The sequence below is a fragment of the Oncorhynchus tshawytscha genome, linkage group LG20 (assembly GCF_018296145.1).
Source record: "Oncorhynchus tshawytscha isolate Ot180627B linkage group LG20, Otsh_v2.0, whole genome shotgun sequence".
Taxonomy (NCBI): Eukaryota; Metazoa; Chordata; class Actinopteri; order Salmoniformes; family Salmonidae; genus Oncorhynchus; species Oncorhynchus tshawytscha.
In genome coordinates, this window is record NC_056448.1 from 8926585 (window position 1) to 8952192 (window position 25608).

Below are 25608 nucleotides of genomic sequence, written 5' to 3' on the forward strand. Positions count from 1 at the left end.
CGATTTTGTGTTTCACATAAATGTTGTGTTAACTTAATGATAAACATGTTATATATTTCTGAAAATACAGTTTTTTCATATTTACATACAGTTGCCAATTTACATGGAAACACCACTAATAGAAAAACTGTTTATGGTATGACACATCCATCTTTTAGTGCATCTGTACTAAAATATTCCTTTTCTTTGCACTTTTTTTGTGTTGGGACCATTTCATTCTAGCCAGGGGACTTGAAATATAAGTTTGAAGATCTTCTGAAGAAATACGAGATCACTGAAGACAAAGGCATGCAAGAGGACAAGCTTGAAAACCGAATGAAAAATCTTCAGAATGAACTAACCTTTAAATACTTTGGCGAGCCTCAACTGTCGATCTGGTGTCAGTTGACCATAGATCGTGCTACCAGCCAAGGAGAGCAATCGCTCACTGAGCAGTTTAGCATCCTCACGGCTGTGACAGAGCTAACGTTGACCAACGACTCGGACACAGACAGTAAAGAGGACCAACTACCTGAATGGGACCAGAAGTATGACTTTCTCATCCGTCTTCTTGAACAGCTGTACAGCACAAATCCCACAGTGGCTCAACAACTTGTTCTGAGCACTCTTGACGTGTTCACAGAGGTGTCAGAGAAAAACAAGGGGCTCCTTAGTCAAATTCTCTTCAACATGATCTGGACACCTTCAGAAATTCTGCTCTTTTTGCGAGGTGTTTCAGGCATAAACCAAGAGTTAGCAACCTCAATCCTTCATACTGTGCAGACAAACAAGCTGGATATTCTCTCTACTCTCTCTAACCTGAAAGATAAAGACCCTGTCAACTTTCTACAATGGTATGCTGAGGCAGAAGGGGACAAGGATGCCGACACCATTGTGAATGAAATGCAAAATTAAAAGTACCCAGAGAAAATATTGTCTATAATGAAGGAAATTCTAGGATATATGACAGAGGAACTTCCAAAACATGCAAAGGAGGACTTGGATCAGGTAAAGATAGAGGAAGCAAAGCAGATGATCAAGTCACTGGATTTTACTAACCCTGACCTTGCTGTTCTCAAGGAGGTCCTAATAAGGATGTCTATGGCTGTGCAAGACTGCTCAACCATTTACACTCAAAACGGTAAGAACATAGAAGGCTACTTTCCTAGCATCACTCCGCTGGAATCACTGCTCACTGCTGAGAAAATAGAAGGGTACTTTCCCGGACTCACTCAGTTGGCATCACTGCTCCTTCTACAAAAGTTAACAGGGAAAAAAGGTATCCTTCTGGAAATCGGCACAGGTGAAGGAAAATCTTGCATCTTGGCTATGTTTGCCACCATCCAGGCCATCCGTGGCACTAAGGTTGACGTTGTGACCAGTTCTCGAGTCCTTGCTCGGCGAGACCAAGAGGAGTGGAAGAAACTGTATGACATGTTTGGTGTCACATCCTCTGTTGTGCCACCACCACAGATACAGGGAAGCTCCCCTGAAAGCAGGGATAGTATGCTACAGGAGGCTTACAGGAAACGATTTGTTAACGGAACCGTTGGCAGCTTTGCAGCAGACGCATTGAGGCAGGAATTCGAGAAGGACACCACACGTGGGGAGAGGAGGTTCGACATGGTGATTGTGGATGAAGTGGACTACATGACCTTGGACAATGGAGTTCAGGTGACATTTCTATCCCACGAGGCAAGTGGCCTGAGGCACCTCGGACAAGTCCTTGCTAGCATATGGGCCATGGTATCTATGTGTCAGCCAATTGAGATGGAAGATACTGGAGAGATCGAGTGGGCAACTGGAATCCAGCATTTTCACAAGGCTGCAAAGTTAGCTGTTATCGGTCCAGCGACATCTAAAGAATTCCCTGAATTTCATATTTTGGAAGCCGGAGTGGAGTTGGGTATCTATTCAGATGAAAATGTTGATATGTTCATGCATGCTCTAGAGAACACAGAGAAAGACGATACAACGGAGAACAGGATAACTGTTGATACATTCTTGGCCAAAGTTGGAATTACTCAACAGTGTGATCTGCTCACCATCATGGAGAAAGCACTGGAGAATGATGTGGTCATTGACTGTTACTCTGTGACAAACAATAAAGCTGTGCTGGTTGAGGAGAAAAAGTTGCACAACAACCCTGATATCCTGGAAATCAAAATGCTTCTCCTCGAGAATGGACGAGCCAGCGAGATCATACCTGAAGACAAACTCATTAAGGCAACAGTCTCTGAGCTGAAGTCTAAAATCAAATATTCGGGCAGCTCTCAGTCAAACTCAGAGTTTCTTGTGATCCCCTCTTTCCTTGAGAATTACCTTGAGAATCAGTTACCAGTCTTTGTGGAAAACGCCCTGAAAGCCATCATGATGACACAAGGCAGAGAGTACATGATTGATCAGACGTTGGAAGCTGACGGAGACAAGCATCTCTACCATGCTATCATCCCAGTGGACTTCCGGGCCAGTGGAGTGTTGGAGAAGAACAAACGCTGGGGGGACGGCCTGCAGCAGTTTCTGGAGATGAAACACCAGCTGGCAACCACTCCTTTGTCCAATGTGACTAATTACCTTTCAAACTTCCATTACTTTCAAAAGTACCTGAAAGGGAATGGGATATTTGGTGTGTCTGGGACATTGGGGGGTGATGCCGACAAAGATTTCCTTGCAAGGCATTACGAAACAGACAGCTACATAATACCAGCTCATCGCCATAAGAAGGTTGTTGAGCTTCCAGCAATTCAGGTCAGTGGGCAAGCCCAGTGGATGGAGATCCTCTGTAAGACAGCAATGAGGGTGGCAGAAAGTGGTCAGGTTGTCTTGGTCGTATGTGAAGATGTCAAGACCGCAAACGAGCTTCTGAAGAAAATAGAGAGCGAGAATCCACATCCCCCCCATCACATTATACACAATCAGTGAGAAACACAACATTGAGAGAACCAAATTCAGAGGCGGACATGTAATCATAGCCACAAATCTAGGAGGTCGTGGAACTGATATCAAGGTTGATCAGGATGTCAACATAGGTGGTGGCCTCTTCGTCCTCCTGACACATTACCTGGCAGTCGCAGAGTGGAGAAACAGGTGTTTGGAAGAACTGGTCGGAAACCCGGGCATGGTCCAGATGATCCTTTGTGGGGATAACCTTGCCCCAGCATACCAGGGCTAGCCTGTGGAGATCATGAGACAATTGAGAGAGGAGTACGAAGTCCAACGCATCAAAGATATGGAGACAAATGAGCTTCTCGAAATAAAAATGAAAGAGGACCTGTTTGGCACGTTTTGTGAATTTCTTGACAAGTTTCATGGCAACTTCACAAAACAGCAGAGAGATGACCTGTCAGGAATGGGGCCGAATGATGTCCCTGAGTGTTTTAAAGAAAAGGGCCCTAAGTTTGATTACCAGCCTGCACTCAATGCTTTGAAAGAAACATGGGCGTTGTGGCTTACCCTTCACGAGGAGCACATCCGTCAGCACGAATATATCAGTCTTCTTAAAGCAGACCTTCTTGAGCATATCACAAATAGGGGCAACATGCTGCTGAATGGAAAAAGTCAAGACTTACACCTCCGCAACAAAAGTAAGTGTGACTATGAAGCAAAGTCCTACTGGAAAGATGTTGAAGAATGTGACCCTTTTTACAGTGCCGTGGCAATGTACAACCAAGCTTTCATCACCATCAACATGGGAAAAGATGGCTACAAAACAGAGGCATGGAAATTACTGGAAAGGGCAAAGACATCTGTGGATGTTTACTTGTCAGAAACCACAAATACCATGGTTTCTTTTCAGATTGCCACAAAAGGGAACTTTGAACCACATCATGAAGGAGAATGCAACTTTCTAAAGCAAATAGATTCCAGGATGAGCATTCACAAAGCTTGGATACTTAACATTGACCTTGCAGTAAATAAACTTAAAGAGCTTGAGGGTGAAGGCACAGCCATAACAGAGGTATCCTCAGTGTACAGCCTCTCAGAAAATCAAGACTACATCACAGGAAATGAACTCACGGCCTTGTATGACAATGGCCTGAGCATTGTGTTTGAGGTGAAAAAGAAGCCAGAGTTCAGCTTTGACGCTTTGATCTGTTTCTTCATCAGTATGTGTCAGGTCATCCTTGGAGTTCTGGTTTGTGCCCTGTCGTTTGGCGCTGCAACCCAGATTGGCTTATTTCTCATCTCTGAAGGAGTCTCTGACATGATTGAAGGGATATCTGGCATGATATCGGGCACATTCGATTGGGCACAATGGGCCATCTCCAAAAGCATCAGCATTGGGATGTCTCTGCTCTCCGCAGGGTTCAGCACCATTAAAAAAGTTGCCAACACAGCATATAAAGTCCTCAATGGTACTATGAAACTCTCATCTGTTGCAAAGGATATCATTGGCACAGGAAAATATGTTTTCAAGTCCTCACAGGGAGCAGCAAAGTCTATCTCCAAAGAAACAATTAAGACTGCAACGAAGAAACTGGCATCCCCTACAAACATGAAGATGGCTCTAAAACACGCAACCAAGTACGCATTTCAGGAGGTAGGGAAGCAGGGTGTAATCACAGGAATAAACTATGCCATTGATGCTGGAATTGGGGCCATCTTTAAAACAATTTTAGAAAAAGCTTTCAAAGACATGGTCAATTCAACAGTCAAAAAGAATGCCGAACTAGTTCTTAGTCTCACTGAATACATTAGCTCTGCAGTACCTAAAGGAGCTTTGCAGAACCACAGCAACTATAAGATTGACTCAAAGCTTGAACAACAAACAAAAGATTTAGTTCAAGTTATGACAAAATAACTTATTCCTGGCCTCATGACTGATGCCACCACATCCCAAGTCAGTGATGTTATCAACAGACTCTCTGAGGTGTGCAATAATGCAACTGACCTTGTGGCAAAAAGTGGAACACATTTTATCGCAAAAGGAGTCAAAATAAGTGTAGAAATAGCTAAACACACAACAACCTTGGTCCAAATGATTCAGTCTATTCCTACAGAACATGTTATCAATGACATATTTGTCCTCAAATTAAAAAAATAAATTGAAGAGCAGCAAAGATATGTGGAGCAGTATGACCAAGATGGCAGACATGATTTACCAGATGTGATTCGCCTAAAGGATGAGTTCCTAAGCTCCATTTCGGAAAGTGTCTCCGAAGCGTTCATAGATGCTTGTGCTGGTCATATGTCCTCTTTTGTGACGGGAACATTCAAGAAGAAGCTCAATGGAGTTACTGGAAAAGTTGTTGACAATGTACTTGGCAGACACAAAACTGAGGCCTTTTTCCAGGACCGGCAGCATAAACATGATATGAAGTCAGCCAGTCAGAAGATTGGGAAAGCTCCATCAGAGACTGAAACAAAATAACTTCTGGACTATGCAGAGAAGATTGGTGTTGTTAATCAACCAGCCTCGGCCCTGGACATTTATGTCCTCACAAACAGTGACCTACCCCATGGTAAAGGCATCCAGTTCAAGGCATCCAAATCACTCTACGGCTGACCAAAGAGCCTGAGAAAACACACAGGTATTTGTCCTAAACTGTTTGGTAGACCTTCATCAACAATACTGCAAATCTCCCAAAATTAGGACCTCTCCATTAGAACTACATTAATGAGAACCAATGGTGCTCTTTATTTCTGCTCTTTCAGTGAGAAAGGAATCCTCTCTAAAGCAAAAGACAGAATCCAAGGAGTGGAAAGTCCATACAGTGGTCACTTTGACATCATCCAAGATGGCAATGTAATCCCTGTGCACTCAGAGAACAAGAACTGCCTGTACCATGCCCTAGCACAGGCAACATCTAACAGGTCTGAGGATGAGATCACGAGTCAAGCTGTGAATCTACGAAACAATGTTAAAGACCAGGTACTGTACGCCTACTCATGTCTAAGTATAGTTTAAATAATTCTTAAACTAAGTAACTTTCTGAAATATGTAATTTTCATCAAATCCGACGAAAGAACACTAGGAAATTAAGATGATTGGTAGATACCAACTGTATGAATAAAATAAATGAATATAACATATTGCACCTTTAACCTTGGTTGTGGAGTAATTGGAGTTATTGATACCTGTTATGTCTTCCCATAGATTAAAGGGAGCCTTCAGGCTTATAGTGAAATGGTTCAAACCCAGAAGGCCTATGATGCACTCGAGAAAAATCATGGAAAATATGCTATAGTTGGAGGGGCCAGGAATAGAAAACGGACAAATGATGGCGAATATGAACATGATATCAGGCCCATGAAGAATTGTCCTTATAGTTCCTCAGGGATAAATGAGTATGACATAGCCTTTACGTACCACCTTGGATTAGTTGGTCCTTACAAAAGGTATTTTAGCATAATAATTGTTACATTTTTTATATGGGCATTGTTCAAATCTACCAATGTTATTATAATGACCCTGCATTGTTTTTACACTTGAATATATTATTAAGACCAGAAATGTATATAATAATTCATAAAGCATTGACATACAAATTGTGTAAATAGATGTGTTTACTTGAATTGTACTTCCACAGTACAACCCTTTCTCTTCTATTCCCTCATCAGCGCCAAAAACACCAAACTTTTCTCTGACAACATGGGGGAAAGAGGCATTGTGGAGGCAGACCATATCCCACCAAAGAATTCCCTGAAGCTGGCCAGAGACCAAAAATCTCAGATGAAAAATCTTCAACAGAAGAATCCGAAGCTTTATGATGTGATAAACAGCATTGAATCAGATCAAAATGGAGGGAACCTGCTCACAATGCGGGTTCTCAAACAGCATCACAGGAATGCTCTAACCACTGGAAGGAGTAAGACATCTGTCATCTGCAGGTGAATTATCTATTAATATAGGTGCAATCCATCCCTTCCCTTTCTCCCTGTGATACACAACCGAGGCTGAAATAAAATCACAGAAACAAACTTTGATATAATTTAAGCAAGGTTTCTGCCTGGTCCTCTTCTTCTTAGACCTTTCAGCCCTTTAATTTAGCTACAATGTAAAAAGTTCCATTCTTGTGGTGTTTAAGGAATTGAATACTTACTATCTATGCTGCTTCCCTATTTGTAATGTTCTCAATCTCCTAACAACACTGTGCATGGCCTTCCAACTCATAGGAAGCTGCTGGCGGATACACTTGCAAGCGGAGATGTGGAGAAATCACTGAAGTTATCTTTCATCATGGCTCATCCTATTGCTTCCGACCAGCTCAGAGACAAAGCAGGTGAGTATTGTCCTTTATACAATGGGTGGGTCTAATCCTGAATGCTAATTGATTAAAACCACATTCCAGCCGATGTCTATTCCACAAGTTACCACCGGCTAAATCTATGATGTTAAAATGCCTATTTACTCTGACTGCGCAATCCACTGTCTCATCAGCCCAGCCAGGCAATTTCTAAACTTGATCTCCACTATAAAAGCATCTAAACATTATCTCTCATTTCTTTTAGACTAACATTTAGTTTTGAACAGAGGAGATTTGTATTAACCTTGCTGTCTGTCTCTCCCACATTTGCAACGTTGTTTCAACATTCAAATCTCCAGCTGTCCCATGGTAATGAACGTGTCGGGAGTTGGGACGAGACAGACAGGCAGGCAGTGTTTCTCAGCCAGTCGAAATAATGAATCAGCATCTTTTTTTTATGGATGTATACAATGAAATGTCAATTTAAAAAAGTAAAACGAAATGAAGTGCAGCTAGTTTGCAGTCATTCCAGGTTCAGTTTGAAGTGATTGTGTTAGCTGTGTTGTTGGCTAGCTCCTCTGAACAACCGTGTCCTGACGAGTGAGCACATATTCTATGCCAGGCGAAATTGTGCCTCATTATCTCATTGTTATGGATGCATTCAAATTAATGTCACTAGAAAACAGCTTAAACAAATGCAAATGCGGCTACTTTGCTGTTATTCTGGCTGCACTTTTTGAAGTGACTGTAACTTAGCATTAGTTGGTTAGCTAGCAAGCAAGGGATAAGAATGTTGCCAGCCAGTATTGCAATGGAACATTTAGAACGGTTTGCCGTTCTAAACAACACCCGTGCCAATGTATCCTCCAAACACCGGCTTCCGGGCATTATCCCTTAAGTCTGTCCTTCTTATATAGGAACTTCTTCACTAGATTTTTCTAATTTTCACAGAAAGTTTTAATATTAATTTGTTTATGTTTTTATTCTAGGAAAGCCCAATAAACTTACCCTGGGATCCATTGATTTATCTCCTGAAGGAACGGTGTTCTACTATAAAGCTGGCTTCAATCAGATGCTGAATCACCATAGTAAAGAGGGGATCATCGACCAGAATCAGCAGGCGAGGCTGAAGTCCTGGGTGTCTGATAAGAAGTACATGGACCCGGACACCCCAGAGTACAACGACATCCTTGCAGCCATCCAGTAACACAACCTCCACTGGAGACATGTTAGGAAAGGGATAAAATCATACTTTTATATTCAGCATATGAATATCATGAATTTAGTATAATCATAAGGTGAATCATTTCTTGTTGAACCTTAGGTGAATGAGAATTTGACCTTTCTACTGCTGCATAATTACTATACTTTTTTTGTTTGTGCTTCCACAAGGTAGCCTATGGCTTTTCAAAATAGATACAGTAACTCATGTGCAAGGTGCATGAGATATAAGCTTGCTAAAACAACTATAGGTTCTTTACAGTAAACTGTAAATTGACTTTTGATTTTGTTTCATTCAATACTGTATATAATACTGGGTACCAAAGTTAATTTCTCAATGTCATAATATTTACTGATGTCCTAATATTTAATGTTTGTAGTTTCTTAGTGTTGAATTATATAGCCTACTTTCCATTTTAGTGTAATGATCATGATAACCTTTTAAAATCGAATCAGAATGTATTTGTCGCATGTGCAGAATACAGTGAAATGCTTACCCACAAGCCCTTAACAACAATGCAGTTTTAAGAAAAAATAAATAAATAAAGAAATATAACAAATAATTAAGGAGCAACAATAAAATAACAGTAGCGAGGCTATGTATTTTATGCTCATCATCAGTGGTTTCACAGTCAAATCATGGTCTCATTGGCAGTGTTTATCATGTACTGGATTTCTTTACTATTGGATTATGGATGATTTTATATTTACTCAATCCAAGGTGGTGTTTTAATCCATTTGAATAAATGTTTGTATTCTCAAAATATTATCTGTATTTGAAACTATTGATAATAAACTGATTTAATTTGCAAGACTACTAGCAATGTGCACCTTCGAGTGGATCAATTTTGTTTTTCAAATCAAATTTTATTTGTCACATACACGTTGAGCAGATGTTATTGCAAGTGTAAATGCTTGTAAGCTTAAGAGCTAGAAGCAGAGCTGCCCTATCTGACGGCGCCATCTCTCTCTAACCAATTAATGGTGCACACATTATGTTTTCAGTTTGTGAGTGTGTGATTTAATTTTTGTAATTCTTTTTTTAAAATTTAAAATGTATTTAAACTAGGCAAGTCAGTTAATAACAAATTCTTATTTACAATGACGGCCTATCAAAAGGCAAAAGGCCTCTTGCGGGGGTGGGGGCTGGGATTAAAATTAAAATAAATGTAAAAAAATATATAGGACAAAACACAAATCACAAGAGAGACAACACAACACTACATAAAGAGAGACCTAAGACCACAACATATCATGGCAGCAACACATGACAACACAGCAAGGTAGCACAACATGACAACAACATAGTAGCAACACAACATGGCATCAACACAACATGGTAGCAGCACAAAACAGGGTACAATCATTATTGGGCACAGACAACAGCACAAAGGGCAAGAAGGTAGAGACAACAATACATCACGCAAAGGAGTCACAACCTGTCAGTAAGAGTGTCCATGATTGAGTCTTTGAATGAAGAGATTGAGAAAAAACTGTCCAGTTTGAGTGTTTGTTGTAGCTCGTTTCAGTCGTTAGCTGCAACAAACTGTGTGCTTTGGGGTCCTATAACAGAATGTGACTGGCAGAATGGGTGTTGTATGTGAAGGATAACGGCTGCAGGATATATTTCAGATAGGTGGGAGTGAGACCTAAGAGGGTTTTATAAATGAGAATCAACCAGTGGGTCTATACAGAGATGACTAGTTTAAATAAAATCCAATTTTATTAGTCACATGCGCCGAATACAACAGTAAAATGCTTACTTACGAGCCCCTAACCAACAATGAAAATAAATAAAAGTAACAAGTATTAAAGAGCAGCAGTAAAATAACAATAGCGAGACAATATACAGGCGGGTACTGGTACAGAGTCAATGTGGAGACTACATACAGGCGGGTACTGGTACAGAGTCAATGTGGAGACTATATACAGGGGGGGTACTGGTACAGAGTCAATGTGCGGGGCACCTGTTAGTTGAGGTAATACAGTTGAAGTCGGAAGTTTACATTCCACTTAGCCAAATACATTTAGACTCAGTTTTTCACAATTCCTGACATTTAATCCTTGTAAAAATTCACTGTCTTAGGTCAGTTAGGATCACCACTTTATTGTAAGAATGTGAAAAGTCAGAATAATACTACAGAGAATGAATTCCGCTTCTATTTATTTCATCACATTCCCAGTGGGTCAGAAGTTTACATACACTAAATTAGTATTTGGTAGCTTTGCCTATAAACTGTTTAATTAACTTGGGTCTAATGTTTTGGGTAGCCTTCCACAAGCTTCCCACAATAAGTTGGGTGAATTTTGGCCCATTCCTCCTGACAGAGCTGGAGTAACTGAGTCAGGTTTGTAGGCGTCCTTGCTCGCACACACTTTTTTTCGCCCACAAATTTGCTATAGGATTGAGGTCAGGGCTTTGTGATGGCCACTCCAATACCTTGACTTTGTTGTCCTTAAAACCTCTTAGGGATCCCTTCACCCCCAATCCTGCTCGAATTCCGTTACCGTGATTGATTTGACAACATCCAGTGAAATTGCAGCGCGCCAAATGTAGTGCGCCAATACAAACATAAGAAAATCCTATTTCAACCAGCCAGGTGCGACACAAAAATCTTATATAACAATATATTTTATGCCTTACCTTTGAAGATCTTCTTATGTTGGCACGCCAAAATGTCCCAGAAACATCACAAATGGTCCTTTTGTTCAATAAATGTATTTTTATATCCCCAAAATGTCCATTTATTTGGCGCGTTTGATTGAGAAATACACCGGTTTCAACTCGCCCAACATGCCTACAAAGTATCTAATAAGTTACCTGTAAACTTGGTCCAAACATTTCAAACAACTTTCCTAATCCAACTTTAGGTACCCTAAAACATAAATAATCAATCAAATTTAAGACGGGATAAACTGTGTTCAATTCCGGACGAAAACAAAGTGAAGCACGTTCTAGGTCGCACGCAACAAAACAGTAGTCCACTTGGAATGACACAAGGAAACAACAGGACTACTTCTTCATTTCTCAAAGGAAAAACATCACCCAATTTCTAAAGACTGTTGACATCTCGTGGAAGCTATAGGAACTGCAAGCAGGTCCCTCATAAATAGGGTTTCCCATAGAAAAAAATTGAAAACACAGTGAGCTCAATTTTTCTTTTCCTGGATGTTTTGTCCTCGGGGTCTTGCCTGCCATATCAGTTCTGTTACACTCACAGATATAATTTTAACAGTTGTAGAAACTGTTAAAAAAATGTTTAACATTTTTTAAAAATGTTTATTAAAAATGTTTTCTATATCAATCTACCAATAATATGCATATCCTAGCTTCTGGGCCTGAGTAGCAGGCAGTTTATTTTGGGCACGCTTTTCATCCGGACGTCAAAATACTACCCCCTAGCCTTAAGAAGTTTTAAGCCATTTTGCCACAAATTTGGAAGTATGCTTGGGGTCATTGTCCATTTGGAAGACCCATTTGCGACTAAGCTTTATAAATCCTGTTAGGGCTAGGGCAGAATACTGCCCCCTTTGGATGAATTGCTTGCCCATAGTAAACTGAAAAAAAATCTGTCCAAAATTGCTAATATATGCATATAATAAATATTATTGAATAGAAAACACTCTAAAGCTTCTAAAACCGTTCAAATTATGTCTCTATGTAAAGCAGAACTCACAGGGCAGCCATTCTTCCAAACTCTCTCTGTGAGCAGAAAAGTTGGGCCAACTTTGACGTCATCACCCCCACACTTCCCAACCAGCTACAGATCTGGGAACAGTTTCCATCTGTTCAGCGGGATGTCTCCTTTCAATTGCCCGCTTCATTGTGAAAATCGCGCGCTCCCTCACCCTTTGGCACGAAGAAACCTTCGGGTCGCGCGAAAATACATGCGCGCGTTGGGTCTTGAGCTCCCTTTGTTCCAAGATTCACCAAACGATGTAGGTTTGTCTGTTCACGCTAAGGATTGTTTTCTATGTTTAGAACATGCTAAAGCTCAATTCTGCACTTAGTTTGACCAGTTTAGTCGACATATAATATGTAATTTTGAAGTTTTGATGCGCATCCACTAGAATTTTTGGTGCATTTCAGCCGGAATTTGTCACGTTTGATAACCCAAAGACACACATTTGAAAGCCAAACGCAGTTTTTGGTAAGTATGACTTCTTCCACGACTTCTGATCGAAGAACATCAAAGGTAAGTGTCACGCCCTGGTCAAAGTATTTTTGTGTTTATCTTTATGTATTTGGTCAGGCCAGGGTGTGGCATGGGGTTTTTGTAATTGTGGTGTGTTTGTCTTGGGGTTTTGGTGGTGGTATTGGGATTGTAGCTTAGTGGGTTGTCTAGCAAGGTCTATGGCTGTCTGGAGTGGTTCTCAATCAGAGGCAGGTGCTTATCGTTGTCTCTGATTGGGAACCATATTTAGGCAGCCATATTCTTTGAGTTTGTCGTGGGTGATTGTCCTTAGTGTCCTATGTGTACTCGTTGTTAGTTTGCACCAGATAGGCTGTTTCGGTTTCGTTTATTGTTTTTTGTAAGTTCATGTTTCTTTGTTATATTAAACATGGATCGCAATCGACACGCTGCAGTTTGGTCCGACTCTCCTTCATCACCACTAGAAAACCGATACAGAATCACCCACCACCAACGGACCAAGCGGCGTGTCAACAGGCAGGAGCAGCCGAAAAGGAGATGCTCACCAAGGATTTCTGGTCATGGGAGGAGATCTTCGACGGGAGAGGACCCTGGGCTAAACCAGGGAGTGTAGCCGCCCAAAGGAGCAACAGGAGAAGAGGCAACAGAGGCAGCAGCAGCAGGAGCAGCAGCAGCTACAGTGGGAGAGGTTGCACCACCTGGAGTTATGGACATGGGAGGAGGAATTGGACGGTAAAGGACCCTGGAATGAGCCTGGAGATTATTGTCGCCCCAAAGCCGAGCTGGAGGCAGCAAAAGCAGAGAGGCGGCATTATGAGGAGCTAGCACGGCAGAGCGGATGGAAGCCCGAGAGTCAGCCCCAAAAATTTCTTGGGGGGCTTACAGGGAGTATGGCTATGCCAGGTAGGAGACCTGCGCAAACTCCCTGTGCTTACCGGGGGCTGGAGAGACCGGGCAGGCACCGTGTTATGCTGTGGAGCGCACGGTGTCTCCAGTGCGGGTGCACAGCCCGGTTCGGTATATTCCAGCTCCTCGTATCGGCCGGGCTAGAGTGGGCATCGAGCCAGGTAAGGTTGGGCAGGCTCGGTGCTCAAGAGCTCCAGTGCGCCTGCACGGTCCGGTCTATCCAGTACCACCTCCACACCCCAGCCCTCCGGTAGCAGCTTCCCGCACCAGGCTTCCTGTGCGTGTCCTCGATCCAGTACCACCAGTTCCAGCACCACGCACCAGGCCTTCAGTGTGCCTCGCCGGTTCAGCGCAGCCAGAGCCTTTCTCCTCTACAGCGCTGCCGGAGCCTCCCGCCTGTTCAGCGCAGCCAGAGCCTTCCTCCTCTACAGCGCTGCCGGAGCCTCCCGCCTGTTTAGCGCAGCCAGAGTCTTTCTCCTCTCCTGCGCTGCCGGAGTCTCACGCCTATCTAGCGCTGTTAGAGTTTTCCTCATCTCCAGCGCTGCCGGAGTCTTCCGCCTGTTTAGCGCAGCCAGAGCCTTCCTCCGACACAGCGCTGCAGGAGTCTCCCGCCTGTTCAGCGCAGACAGAGCTGCCAGTCTGCATGAAGCAGCCAGAGCTGTCAGTCTGCATGGAGCAGTCAGAGCTGTCAGTCTGCATGGAGCAGTCAGAGCTGTCAGTCTGCATGGAGCAGTCAGAGCTGTCAGTCTGCATGGAGCAGCCAGAGCTGTCAGTCTACATGAAGCAGCCCGAGCTGCCAGTCTGCATGAAGCAGCCAGTCTACATGGAGCAGCCAGAGCTGTCAGTCTACATGAAGCAGCCCGAGCTGCCAGTCTGCAGGAAGCAGCCAGTCTACATGGAGCAGCCAGAGCTGTCAGTCCGCATGGAGCAGCCAGAGCTGTCAGTCCGCATGGAGCAGCCAGAGCTGTCAGTCTGCATGGAGCAGCCAGAGCTGTCAGTCCGCATGGAGCAGCCAGAGCTGTCAGTCTACATGAAGCAGCCCGAGCTGCCAGTCTGCATGAAGCAGCCAGTCTACATAGAGCAGCCAGAGCTGCCAGTCTGCATGAAGCAGCCAGAGCTGTCAGTCTGCATGGAGCAGTCAGAGCTGTCAGTCTGCATGGAGGAGCCAGAGCTGTCAGTCTACATGAAGCAGCCCGAGCTGCCAGTCTGCATGAAGCAGTCAGTCTACATGGAGCAGCCAGAGCTGTCAGTCCGCATGGAGCAGCCAGAGCTGTCAGTCTACATGAAGCAGCCCGAGCTGCCAGTCTGCATGAAGCAGCCAGTCTACATGGAGCAGCCAGAGCTGTCAGTCTGCATGAAGCAGCCAGAGCTGTCAGTCTGCATGGAGCAGCCAGTCTGCATGGAGCAGCCAGTCTGCACGGAGCTGTCAGTCTGCACGGAGCTGTCAGTCTGCACGGAGCTGTCAGTCTGTAAGGAGCTGCCAGTCTGCAAGGAGCTGCCAGTCTGCAAGGAGCTGCCAGTCAGCACAGAGCCGCCAGAGCGGTCAGTCTGTAAGAAGCCGCCAGAGCTGTCAGCCTATATGGAGCAGCTAGTGCCGCCAGTCTGCCCAGCGCCGCCAGTGCCCCCAGTCTGCCCAGCATCGCCAGTCTGCCCAGCGCCATCAGTCTGCCCAGCATCGCCAGTCTGCCCAGCATCGCCAGTCTGCCCAGCATCGCCAGTCTGCCCAGCATCGCCAGTCTGCCCAGCACCGCCAGTCTGCCCAGCGTCGTCAGTCTGCCCAGCGTCGTCAGTCTGCCCAGCACCGCCAGTCTGCCCAGCGTCGCCAGTCTGCCCAGCGTCGCCAGTCTGCCCGGCGCCGCCAGTCTGCCCGGCGCCGCCAGTCTGCCCGGCGCCGCCGGTCTGCCCAGCATCGCCAGTCTGCCAGACTCTTCCAGATCTGCCAGTCAACCAGACTCTTCCAGATCTGCCAGTCAACCAGACTCTTCCAGATCTGCCAGTCAACCAGACTCTTCCAGATCTGCCAGTCAACCAGACTCTTCCAGATCTGCCAGTCAGCCAGGATCTGCCAGTCAGCCAGGATCTGCTGAAACCACCAGCCAGCCAGGAGCTGGTAGATCTATCTACCTGCCTGAGCTTCCTCTCACTCCTGAGCTTTCTCTCACTCCCGAGCTTTCTCTCACTCCCGAGCTTCCCCTCAGTCCCGAGCTGCCTCGGTCCCGAGCTGTCCTTCAGTCCCGATCTGCTCCTCAGTCCAGTGGGGTTCTGGGTGAGGACTACTAGGCCATGGTCGGCGGCGAGGGTGGACTATCCAGGGACGAAGGGAGAGGGGACTAAGACATTAAAGGAGTGGGGTCCACGTCCCGCGCCGGAGCCGCCACCATGGACAGACGCCCACCCGGACCCTCCCTATTGTTTTGAGGTGCGTTCGGGAGTCCGCACCTTAGGGGGGGGGGTTCTGTCACGCCCTGGTCAAAGTATTTTTGTGTTTATCTTTATGTATTTGGTCAGGCCAGGGTGTGGCATGGGGTTTTTGTAATTGTGGTGTGTTTGTCTTGGGGTTTTGGTGGTGGTATTGGGATTGTAGCTTAGTGGGTTGTCTAGCAAGGTCTATGGCTGTCTGGAGTGGTTCTCAATCAGAGGCAGGTGCTTATCGTTGTCTCTGATTGGGAACCATATTTAGGCAGCCATATTCTTTGAGTTTGTCGTGGGTGATTGTCCTTAGTGTCCTATGTGTACTCGTTGTTAGTTTGCACCAGATAGGCTGTTTCGGTTTCGTTTATTGTTTTTTTGTAAGTTCATGTTTCTTTGTTATATTAAACATGGATCGCAATCGACACGCTGCAGTTTGGTCCGACTCTCCTTCATCACCACTAGAAAACCGTTACAGTAAGGGAATATTTATGTGGTTATTTTGTGTTTCTGTGGACTTCAACATAGCGGAGTCATATAATCTATGAGCGCCGTCTCATATTATTGCCAAGTGAACGAATTCTGTAACGTTAAAAATAAATGTAACACAGCAGTTGTATTAAGAAGCAGTGTATCTTTCTAACTATATGTAGAACATGTATATTTAGTCAAAGTTTGATGTGTATTGCTGTTATCTGGCAGAGTTATCATAATTTCTCCAGACATTCTAGTAGCATTTTTTGAACATGGCCGTCAATGTAAACAGTGATTTATGGATATAAATGGCATATTATTGAAAAAAACATAAATGTACTGTATAACATGTCCTATTACTGTCATCTGATGAAGATTTTCAAAAGGTTAGTGAATTATATTTATTTTAATCCTGCTTTTGTGATTACATCTTTTGTTCACAAATATGGCTATTTAAATTAGCTGTATCTTTGGTGGTGGTTTGACATAAATATGTGCTATGTTTTCAAAACATAAAACATTTTAGAAATCTGACTTGCTGGCTAGATGAACAAGGTGTTTATCTTTCATTTGAGCTATTGGACTTGTTAATGTGTGGAGGTTAAATATTTCTAAGAATATGTTTGCGTTCTGTGCGCCACTGTTTCAGTTGAGTAGGGGGCGGTGGTACCCCTAGGGGTACGTGGTAGCGTGAACTAGTTTTAACTTCCTGACTGATGTCTTGAGATGTTGCTTCAATATATCCACATAATTTTTACCTCCTCATGATGCCATCTATTTTCTGAAGTGCACCAGTACCTCCTGCAGCAAAGCACCCCCACAACATGATGCTGCCACACCCGTGCTTCAAGGTTGGGATGGTGTTCTTCGGCTTGCAAGCCTCCCCTTTTTCCTCCAAACATAATGATGGTCATTATGGCCAAACAGTTCTATTTTTGTTTCATCGGATCAGAGGACATTTCTCCAAAAAGTATGATCTTTGTCCCCATGTGCAGTTGCAAACCATAGTCTGGCTTTGTTATGGCGGTTTTGGAGCAATGGCTTCTTCTTTGCTGAGCGACCTTTCAGTTTATGTCGATTTAGGACTCGTTTTACTGTGGATATAGATACTTTTGTACCTGTTTCCCCCAGCATCTTCACAAGGTCCTTTGCTCTAGTTCTGGGATTGATTTGCACTTTTCGCACCAAAGTACGTTCATCTCTAGGAGACAGAACGCATCTCAGACCTGAGCGCTATTACGGCTGCGTGGTCCCATTGTGTTTATACTTGCGTACTATTGTTTGAACAGATGAACGTGGTACCTTCAGGCGTTTGGAAATTGCTCCCAAGGATGAACTATACTTGCGGAGGAGTACAATTTTTTGGGGCTGATTTCTTTCTTTTGATTTTGATTACGGCTGCTTGGTCACATGGTGGCTTGTCATGGCTCACCTTTACCATTGAAGGGTTCTATGATTGGAAGCATGCATTAAAGACAGATAAAGGACTGAACAAACATGCCACCTTGAAATAACACTTAACATTTCAGGCTCTGTTGAGGGAGAGAGAAATGCATTATGCAGAAGATATTGGTAGAAGCTTTATTATAAGATTTGCAAAAGTGGAGCAGTTAACAATCCATTCAACAGTGCTTGGTTAAGGCCTGACGTACATAGTTGGCTCACAGCTTTTATAGAAAAAAAGGACAACCTCTTCAGTCTACATGGCAGTTTAGCAGATGGGCGGAAACAGGGGAAGGGAACATAATATTATTGGAATCGGCTCAACTTTGAAGAAGCATAGAATTAAAGGAGAAAGAGACAGGGTTTTAGGTCAGAAGTCAAGGGTTATCTGAAGAAAGACAGAAGGCTTTGGAATGTGTTGGGTGGACGAGAGGAGAGCAACCTGTTGATATAAGGAAAACAGATGGACATCTGTGGATTAGGTGAAGGAGGGGTTGAGGTCCGGAGGTGAGGGCAGATTCCCTTAAGGGAGTAATAAGGGTTTGGTATCCTGTTACCTTCTTCCTGTTTAAGTGGGATGTATATAACTGTGATGGTGAGAAATGTTGGGTTGTCTGAATTACAGCTGTACAGAACCTTTGGGAAGAATTAAACTTGGTCAAAGCTTCTTATTGTCCATGAGTTATTTACTCTGAAAAATAAGAACAGTATACAACAGCTTTTCTGTTTAGATTAAGATAGCTGACAATGCACCATTGTCTGCTCCTTCCTGCAAGTTTTCCACACAGCTACATTCCTGCACATCGTAAAAACAGGATGTCACATACTGCAGTCGCACCCAAACGGCTCTTATCTGTACGCCAGGGCTTATGACTAAGTCACACAAGAAAAGCCTACATCAGCCAAACACTAGCATATAGCAAGATACAATTCTTTAACCTTTTCATATGTGAGTTCCAAACATCTCTAACGATCGCCCCAGCGAGAGTTTTTTATGCACCTGATGTCAGAATGCGCTCACTGTAACAAAATGTAATTGTTACGCAACAGGACAGTTAATCCTCAAACCAAGGTACGCTGCATGTTTTTATTTATAGGCCTTTTTAACTTGTCAATTAAAATGATTTTGTAACAAGTTTTATTTTCAAACAGTTTGAATTGAGGTGTGTTCTGCCTCTTCATCAATGCACATTAAAGTAGGCCATTTTACTTTTCTGTCAATTTATTTTTTAGGCATTACTGACCCAGACAAACTTCCCCAACCACTTCCCAATTGTTTCTCTGCAGACATTTATGCATCTCTAGTCAGAACAGGACCTTCACACACGTGTTCACATTTTCCCTTTGGTGCCGGCATCGCATTCATTGTTGTTTTCATTACTACATGGTAATAACTTTGGACATGTGTGCGTTTCTTTCAATGTAAGTTCCTTATTACGTTATAATAGTTTCTGTATGTTGTGTTATGTTGTTTCTACTGCAGCTCACTGTATGTATGGAACATAATATATTTGTGTGTATTCTTCATAACCGCAGACATTGTCACGCCCTGGCCTTAGTTATCTTTGTTTTCTTTATTATTTTGGTTAGGCCAGGGTGTGACATGGGTGATTTATGTGTTTTGTCTTGTCTAGGTTTTTTTGGTAGATTTATGGGGTTGTGTTCTTTTAGGTGTCTAGGTAAGTCTATGGTTGCCTGGATTGGTTCTCAATCAGAGACAGGTGTTTATCGTTGTCTCTGATTGGGAGCAATATTTAGGCATTCATATTCTTTGGGTATTTTGTGGGTGGTTGTTTCCTGTCTTTGTGTTTTATGCACAAGTTAGGACTGTTACGGTTTTCACGTTTATTGTTTTGTAGTTTGTTCATGTTTGAGTTTTCTTATTAAAGAACCATGAACTATAACCATGCTACGTTTTGGTCCGCCTCTCCTTCCCAGGAAGAAAGTCGTGACAGACATGCGAGATAAGCTAGCTACATTCTTCTATTAGCTCTGTAAAACAATGCTAATTGCATAAGAGAAGTAGTAGCTTGTGTTGTCTTTTGAAGCTACCCTGGCCTTATGATTTGCTTTCATTTGTCATGTTTAGCATAGCTCTGCTCTGCCCTACCCCTTTTGGAGCTCAACATTTACTGTTTTTGTTATAAAACTCTATTTGTGATTTTATCAATGCAATTTATCATTTTTATAGCAGTGTTATGTTAGCTCTTTGTAATATTGTTGTATTGCTGTATACTGATATTGTATTCTAATTACTAATAATTCCTCTTTATTCTGTACTTTCAGAAACCACAAACTGTATTTGCCAATATCATAACTGGAGCTGGACATCTTTCGAGCTGAGGCCAGCTTTTGTATGCCAGTGTACACTCCTTAACAGTTTTACTGGGTGAAAACACAGCAAGAAAACACTTAGGTCAATATGTAATAGTCGTCTATTTTATTGAAGTATTGGTGGTGGTTGGGTTGAACAACAACAACAAAAACTTGTTTTACTAAAGGGAAAAAAACAGAATACGCATAACCCATATTTCATATTCATGCAGTGATTGAACAACTGCATTCCCCCCACCACCCCCCCACCTCTAAAGGCATAGTATCGTGGCAGGTCACCTGTCAGGTCAGTCAGTCACTAATTGCTGCAGATGTGCTCAATAGTGCTTGAGCATATGATACTCCCAAAAGCATGGTGAAACACATAGGTGTGTCGCAAGCTCAACACATGTACTTTGTCAACCTCCTCTGCTTCCTTCTCTTGGTGCCAGACAGGCAGACTCTGCAGTGCCTCCGTGTGCGACTACCTTGAGTAGCAGTTTGAGAGACTTTGCAGGGAAAATGCGGTGCAGTGAGGTGTAGGGGATTGTCTGCAGCAGGACAGCCCCTAGTGTATGTGCGCCGAGGGGTGTGGTGCTCCTCTAGCAGCTCTCTCATGAGGTTCTCTCTGTACTTTTGGTAGGTAATTACTTTACCTATGGGGGAGAGGGAGTGGGGAGGATGGGGGAAGGGAGATGATGATGAGGCAGTGGGTAGGTGGGTGAGATATTGTCACTATAATTGCATAATGGAACTGTATGTCATTTGCATGTGAACTGTATGTAAAATTTCAAAAAAATACCTTGTTCAGTAATTATCTCACCTGTTAGTTGGCTGTGAACTATGTGGCCATTGAGGGCAGCAGTGTCGATCAGATGGAAAAATATCTTCAGATACCACTTTGTCGTTTTCCGAGTGCATTCCACAAAGCTGTTTATCATGTCCGCCTTATCCACTGTCCCCATTTTGAGGTTATAGTCAGTCACACAGTCTGGTTTGATCTTTCTCTCTCCTATCAGGTGGTCCACCTTCCCTGTGGCCGACTGTTGACCGTTCTCCTTGAACTCCACCTCCCCTCTCTGTATCTTCCTGCGTCCCCTTCCTGTTCGACCTGACTGTTTCACAGGCCCCTGTGCAGAGCAAATGCTAGAAGAGTGTGTGACTGCTGTACCAATTGTCCACATACAAAGTGTGTCAATTGCAGAGATGAGGAGCCAGCATGGTCATCACCACAGACCCGGACACCCCAAGCCCCTCATAATGTTGGATGTCAGTGGTGGACCCTGTGTAGACTATATTGTCCAGGACAAATCCTGTCTTCACGCCGCACATGACAAAGAACTTGACCCCAAACCTGTGCCTTTTGGAGGGAATATATTGAGGGACCGCCTGCCTACCCTTCCATAACATCAGGAACTCATCAATGCCTAGGTCCTTGTATGGCACAAAGACCCGACCAAATACTTATGTCAGGCTGATAAGAACATTTCTTATTTTGTGTAAGTAACGGGTCATTTAAGTTGGCAGTAGCATTGTCGACGAAATGCAGGCATCGCAGCAGAACTAGGAAACGGTCTTGGGAAAAGAGGGTGGCAAAGAAGGGAGTTGCAAACATAGGATCTGTGTTCCAGTATTCTCTTAGAGAGTTCTTCTTTACTATTCCCATGAGAAGTACTGTCACGAGGAAGGTATACAGTACATTTCACTAATTGTGGTTGTCACCCATTTAGCGATTCTTGCATAGATTGTAACGGACTCATTATGTGTGTAAAATACTTTATTGAAGGTTGTACTGACTATGATGAGCTAAGTTAATTCCAGCTATGTATAGAGCCATGTTTGTTGACATACAATGCATTCTGGGGTTTACGTAAATGTCTGTTGATGATATAACAAAATGAGGTGAGGAAGGGTTCACTCATTTTTTGAGAAAACTTGCGGATGTGAATGATGGGATGTGACCGATAGTAGACGACACACCCCCTTCAACATGCATACTATAAACAGACCAAACTTATCTTGTCTCCTCTTATTATCTTTGGTATATGGTGGCGCGCACAAACTACCCATCATCGGATTACATTTGATTTCTAAAAAGTGTTTTACTCAAATATTTAGATCAATGGTGAGCTCAACCGTGATGTGATTAACTATAAATAGGAATTGCTATTAGCTAATTCATATTGTAGTTTCTGTCAGCCCGAGAGTTATGAAAATATGGCCACGTCAGTTAATGCTAGGAAAAATGTAGTCTACATTTTTCATGTTTGGATGATTGTGTTATGCTGTAGCTACTCCTGTGAATGTCTGAACAATGCATCCAAAAATAAACTGGTATCATTCTGGGCTTAACTTTGTATGAACTGTATTTGTGCAAAATGTTTCTGTAAAAAAACAGTGTGGCCAGCTCAAATGCTGACTGTTGCGTCAATCGAAACTAGATGTTCTAAATAAGCATTCTAATCACCCTGTTTGAGCCTATGCTGCAGGGACCACTGTAGAATGATCACACCCGTTTGTTGGTAAGTGTGGAATAGCATGACTAATTCATTATCCACCGTAATATCCACACTGGTTAACATGGATCAGCATGTTCATCATCAATATTACCTGGGCTCTATTGTTGACATGATTACAATTTTTGCCGTTAATCAACTCCCTCTAAGGTAGATGGCGCCGACGGAGAAAGCAGCGACGCGACTAGCTCTTAGGAAACTTTGCAGTATTTAGGTTTTTTTTCTGTACTATTTTTTTAACATTATTAGCTCAGGAATGTTTTATGACATTACATACAGCCGGGAAGGACTATTGGATATTAGAGCGGCGGTAACTCACCAGAACTACCAGCATTATGTACAGGAATACGACTTCCCTGGAAGAGATTCTTTGTTCATTCTCCCCAGAGCAATTGACCTTATTCCAGAGGCTGACCCAAAACATCACTTGTGGAAGAGAGGCACTCAAGGCCGCCTGCTGGTTCGACATAGGAGGCGCGCACACCACCCACCGCTTCCGAGTATATTACTCGCTAAAGTTCAGTCTTTGGATAACAAAGTTGATGAGCTTAGAGCAAGGATTTCTTTCCAGAGAGACATTGGGGCATGTAACATACTTTGTTTCACGGAAACATGGTTCTCTCTAGATACTCTGCTGGGGTCAGTAAAGGCAGCAGGATTCTCAGTACATCGCACAGAAAGGAATAAATATCTCTCCGGGAAGCAGAAGGGCGGAGGGGTGTGTTTCATGATTAACGACTCGTGGTATTACTCTAGGAACATACAGGAACTCAAGTCCTTTTGCTCACCGACCTAGAATACCTCACAATTAAATGCTGACCATATTATCTCCCAAGAGAATTGTCCTCTGTCATTGCCACGGCCGTTTACATCCCATGTCAAGCCAATACCATGATGATCCTCAAAGAACTTCACTGGACTTTATGCAAACTGGAAACCACATATCCTGAGGCTGCATTTATTGTAGCTGAGGATTTTAACAAAGCAAATCTGAGGACTAGGGTGCCGAAGTTCTATCAACATATCGCTTCCCGGGTGGCGCAGTGGTTAAGGGCGCTGTACTGCAGCGCCAGCTGTGCCACCAGAGACTCTGGGTTCAGGCTCTGTCGCGGTTAGGGAGGGCTTGGCCGGTAGGTATTTCCTTGTCTCATCGCGCACCAGCGACTCCTGTGGCGGGCCAGGTGCAGTGCACGCTTACCAAGGTTGCCAGGTGCACGGTGTTTCCTCCGACACATTGGTGCGGCTGGCTTCCAGGTTGGATGCGCGCTGTGTTAAGAAGCAGTGCGGCTTGGTTGGGTTGTGTATGACTTTCAACATTTGTCTTTCCCGAGCCCGTACGGGAGTTGTAGCGATGAGACAAGATAGTAGCTACTAAAAAAAATAACAAAATGAATACCACGAAATTGGGGAGAAAAAGGGGTAAAAAAACAATAAAAAAAATAAATAAAAAACATATCGACTATACCACGCTGCTGTGTCACATTGTCTAATGATTGGAAACAGGCCCAGGAATATGTAACAGGGTTTTATTTTCTCCACCCAAACAAAAGAGTCGAGACCCATAAAACAAGTGCACAAATACACATGGCATTGAAACCGATGCAACAGCACAGGTACACACAGGACCAACGGACATGTTACCAAAAATCAACAAGGACAATGGGGGACAGAGGGCACATATATAACATACTAATAAGGAGGAATGGGAACAAGACAGACAAGATAGTCCGGGTTTGGTGGTAATGAATCCAGTTCAGTGACGCCTGGAAGGCCTGTGAAGTAGACCTCCAGAGCTGGTAAACGGAATGAACAGCAGTCCTGGGGGGATCCGGGACAGTTACACCACCCCCCGGTCCAGGATATCCAGGATGTCCACCGCAGGAACCCAACACCGCTTCTCTGGGCCATACTGCTCCCAGCCGATGAGGTACTGGAGATGCCCGCCCAACGCATCAAATCCAGGACTTCACAGACCGAGTACGTCGGACCTCCCTCGATGTCCAGAGGAGGAGGCGGGTCGTCACTGGGTCCAGCCTCAGCGAGGGGATCAGGCACGGAGGGAGTTCTGCGCATACTCAGCCCAAGGTAGAAAATCTGCCCACTCCCCTGGCCGGTCCTGACAGTAACACCTCAGGAACCTGCCCACCTCCTGCCCAACCTGCCCACCACCTCCCCTCTCCACCTGCCCATTAGCTTGAGGATGGTACCCGGAGGTGAGAAAGACCGAGATCCTCAGGCGTTCCATGAACGCTTTCCATACATGTGAGGTCTGCCACAATGTCCTCTGGGATTGCGTTGTGCCAGAAGATGTGCCTAAAAAGAGCCTCCGCGGTTTGCATGGCTGACGGGAGCCCAGGCAGAGGAAGGAGGTGACAAGCTTTGGAAAACCGGTCCACAATGATGAGAACGGTGGTGCTCCCCTGGGAGTGGGGAAGGTCAGTGACAAAGTCCACCGAGAGGTGAGACCAGGGTCGTTGTGGAACCGGCAGGGGAAGGAGCTTTCCATAAGGAAGGTGTCTGGGTGTCTTAGACTGAGCACAGATGGAGCAGGAAGAGACCCGGGCGTCCCTAGCCAAGATTGACCCATGACACTCATTTAGAAAAGATCACCTTTTTGATTATCGACACCAGAATTTAAGTGACCGACATAGGCCTACAGATTTTCAACAAAATACAATAAATATTGGCTGACTTCACACATTACTTTTTTAGTCATAACAGAAATGTATCAGTACTTCTCAGTCAGGCAGGCAATGGTACAGCTTATCCCAGGATGAGATAGGGTTCAGGGTTCTGTGAGCAGGGCCTGCCGTATGTTGGAGTCCACATACCACACCTCTGGTGCAATGATACAGGACAGAGGGATGATGGGGGTCTCCTCTCCCTCTCTCTCCTCTGCGTCATAGAGGCGAGACAGGGTGTCCGCCTTCACATTCTTTGAGCCTGGCCTATAAGAAAGCGTGAATTGGAACCTGTCGAAGAATGGAGCCCACCTGGCCTGTTTCG

The 25608-nt window shown here is 44.0% G+C and overlaps 1 protein-coding gene across 2 annotated transcripts; it reads left to right on the top strand.

Annotated features, from left to right (window-relative positions):
• Positions 1-237: 237 nt before the first annotated feature.
• Positions 238-9113, top strand: LOC121840176. 2 transcript variants are annotated; one of them, XM_042302144.1, is made up of 6 exons: positions 3838-5510; positions 5635-5851; positions 6077-6318; positions 6541-6810; positions 7096-7202; positions 8156-9113. In XM_042302144.1, exons 3-6 carry the CDS (start codon positions 6107-6109, stop codon positions 8371-8373), a joined length of 807 nt encoding a protein of 268 aa, XP_042158078.1. In that variant the 5' UTR covers positions 3838-5510; positions 5635-5851; positions 6077-6106; the 3' UTR covers positions 8374-9113. The 2 variants fall into 2 exon arrangements, 1 of the variants encoding a protein (XP_042158078.1); XR_006079441.1 differs by lacking the exons at positions 6077-6318; positions 6541-6810; positions 7096-7202; positions 8156-9113 and having other exon boundaries at positions 238-5510.
• Positions 9114-25608: the final 16495 nt, after the last annotated feature.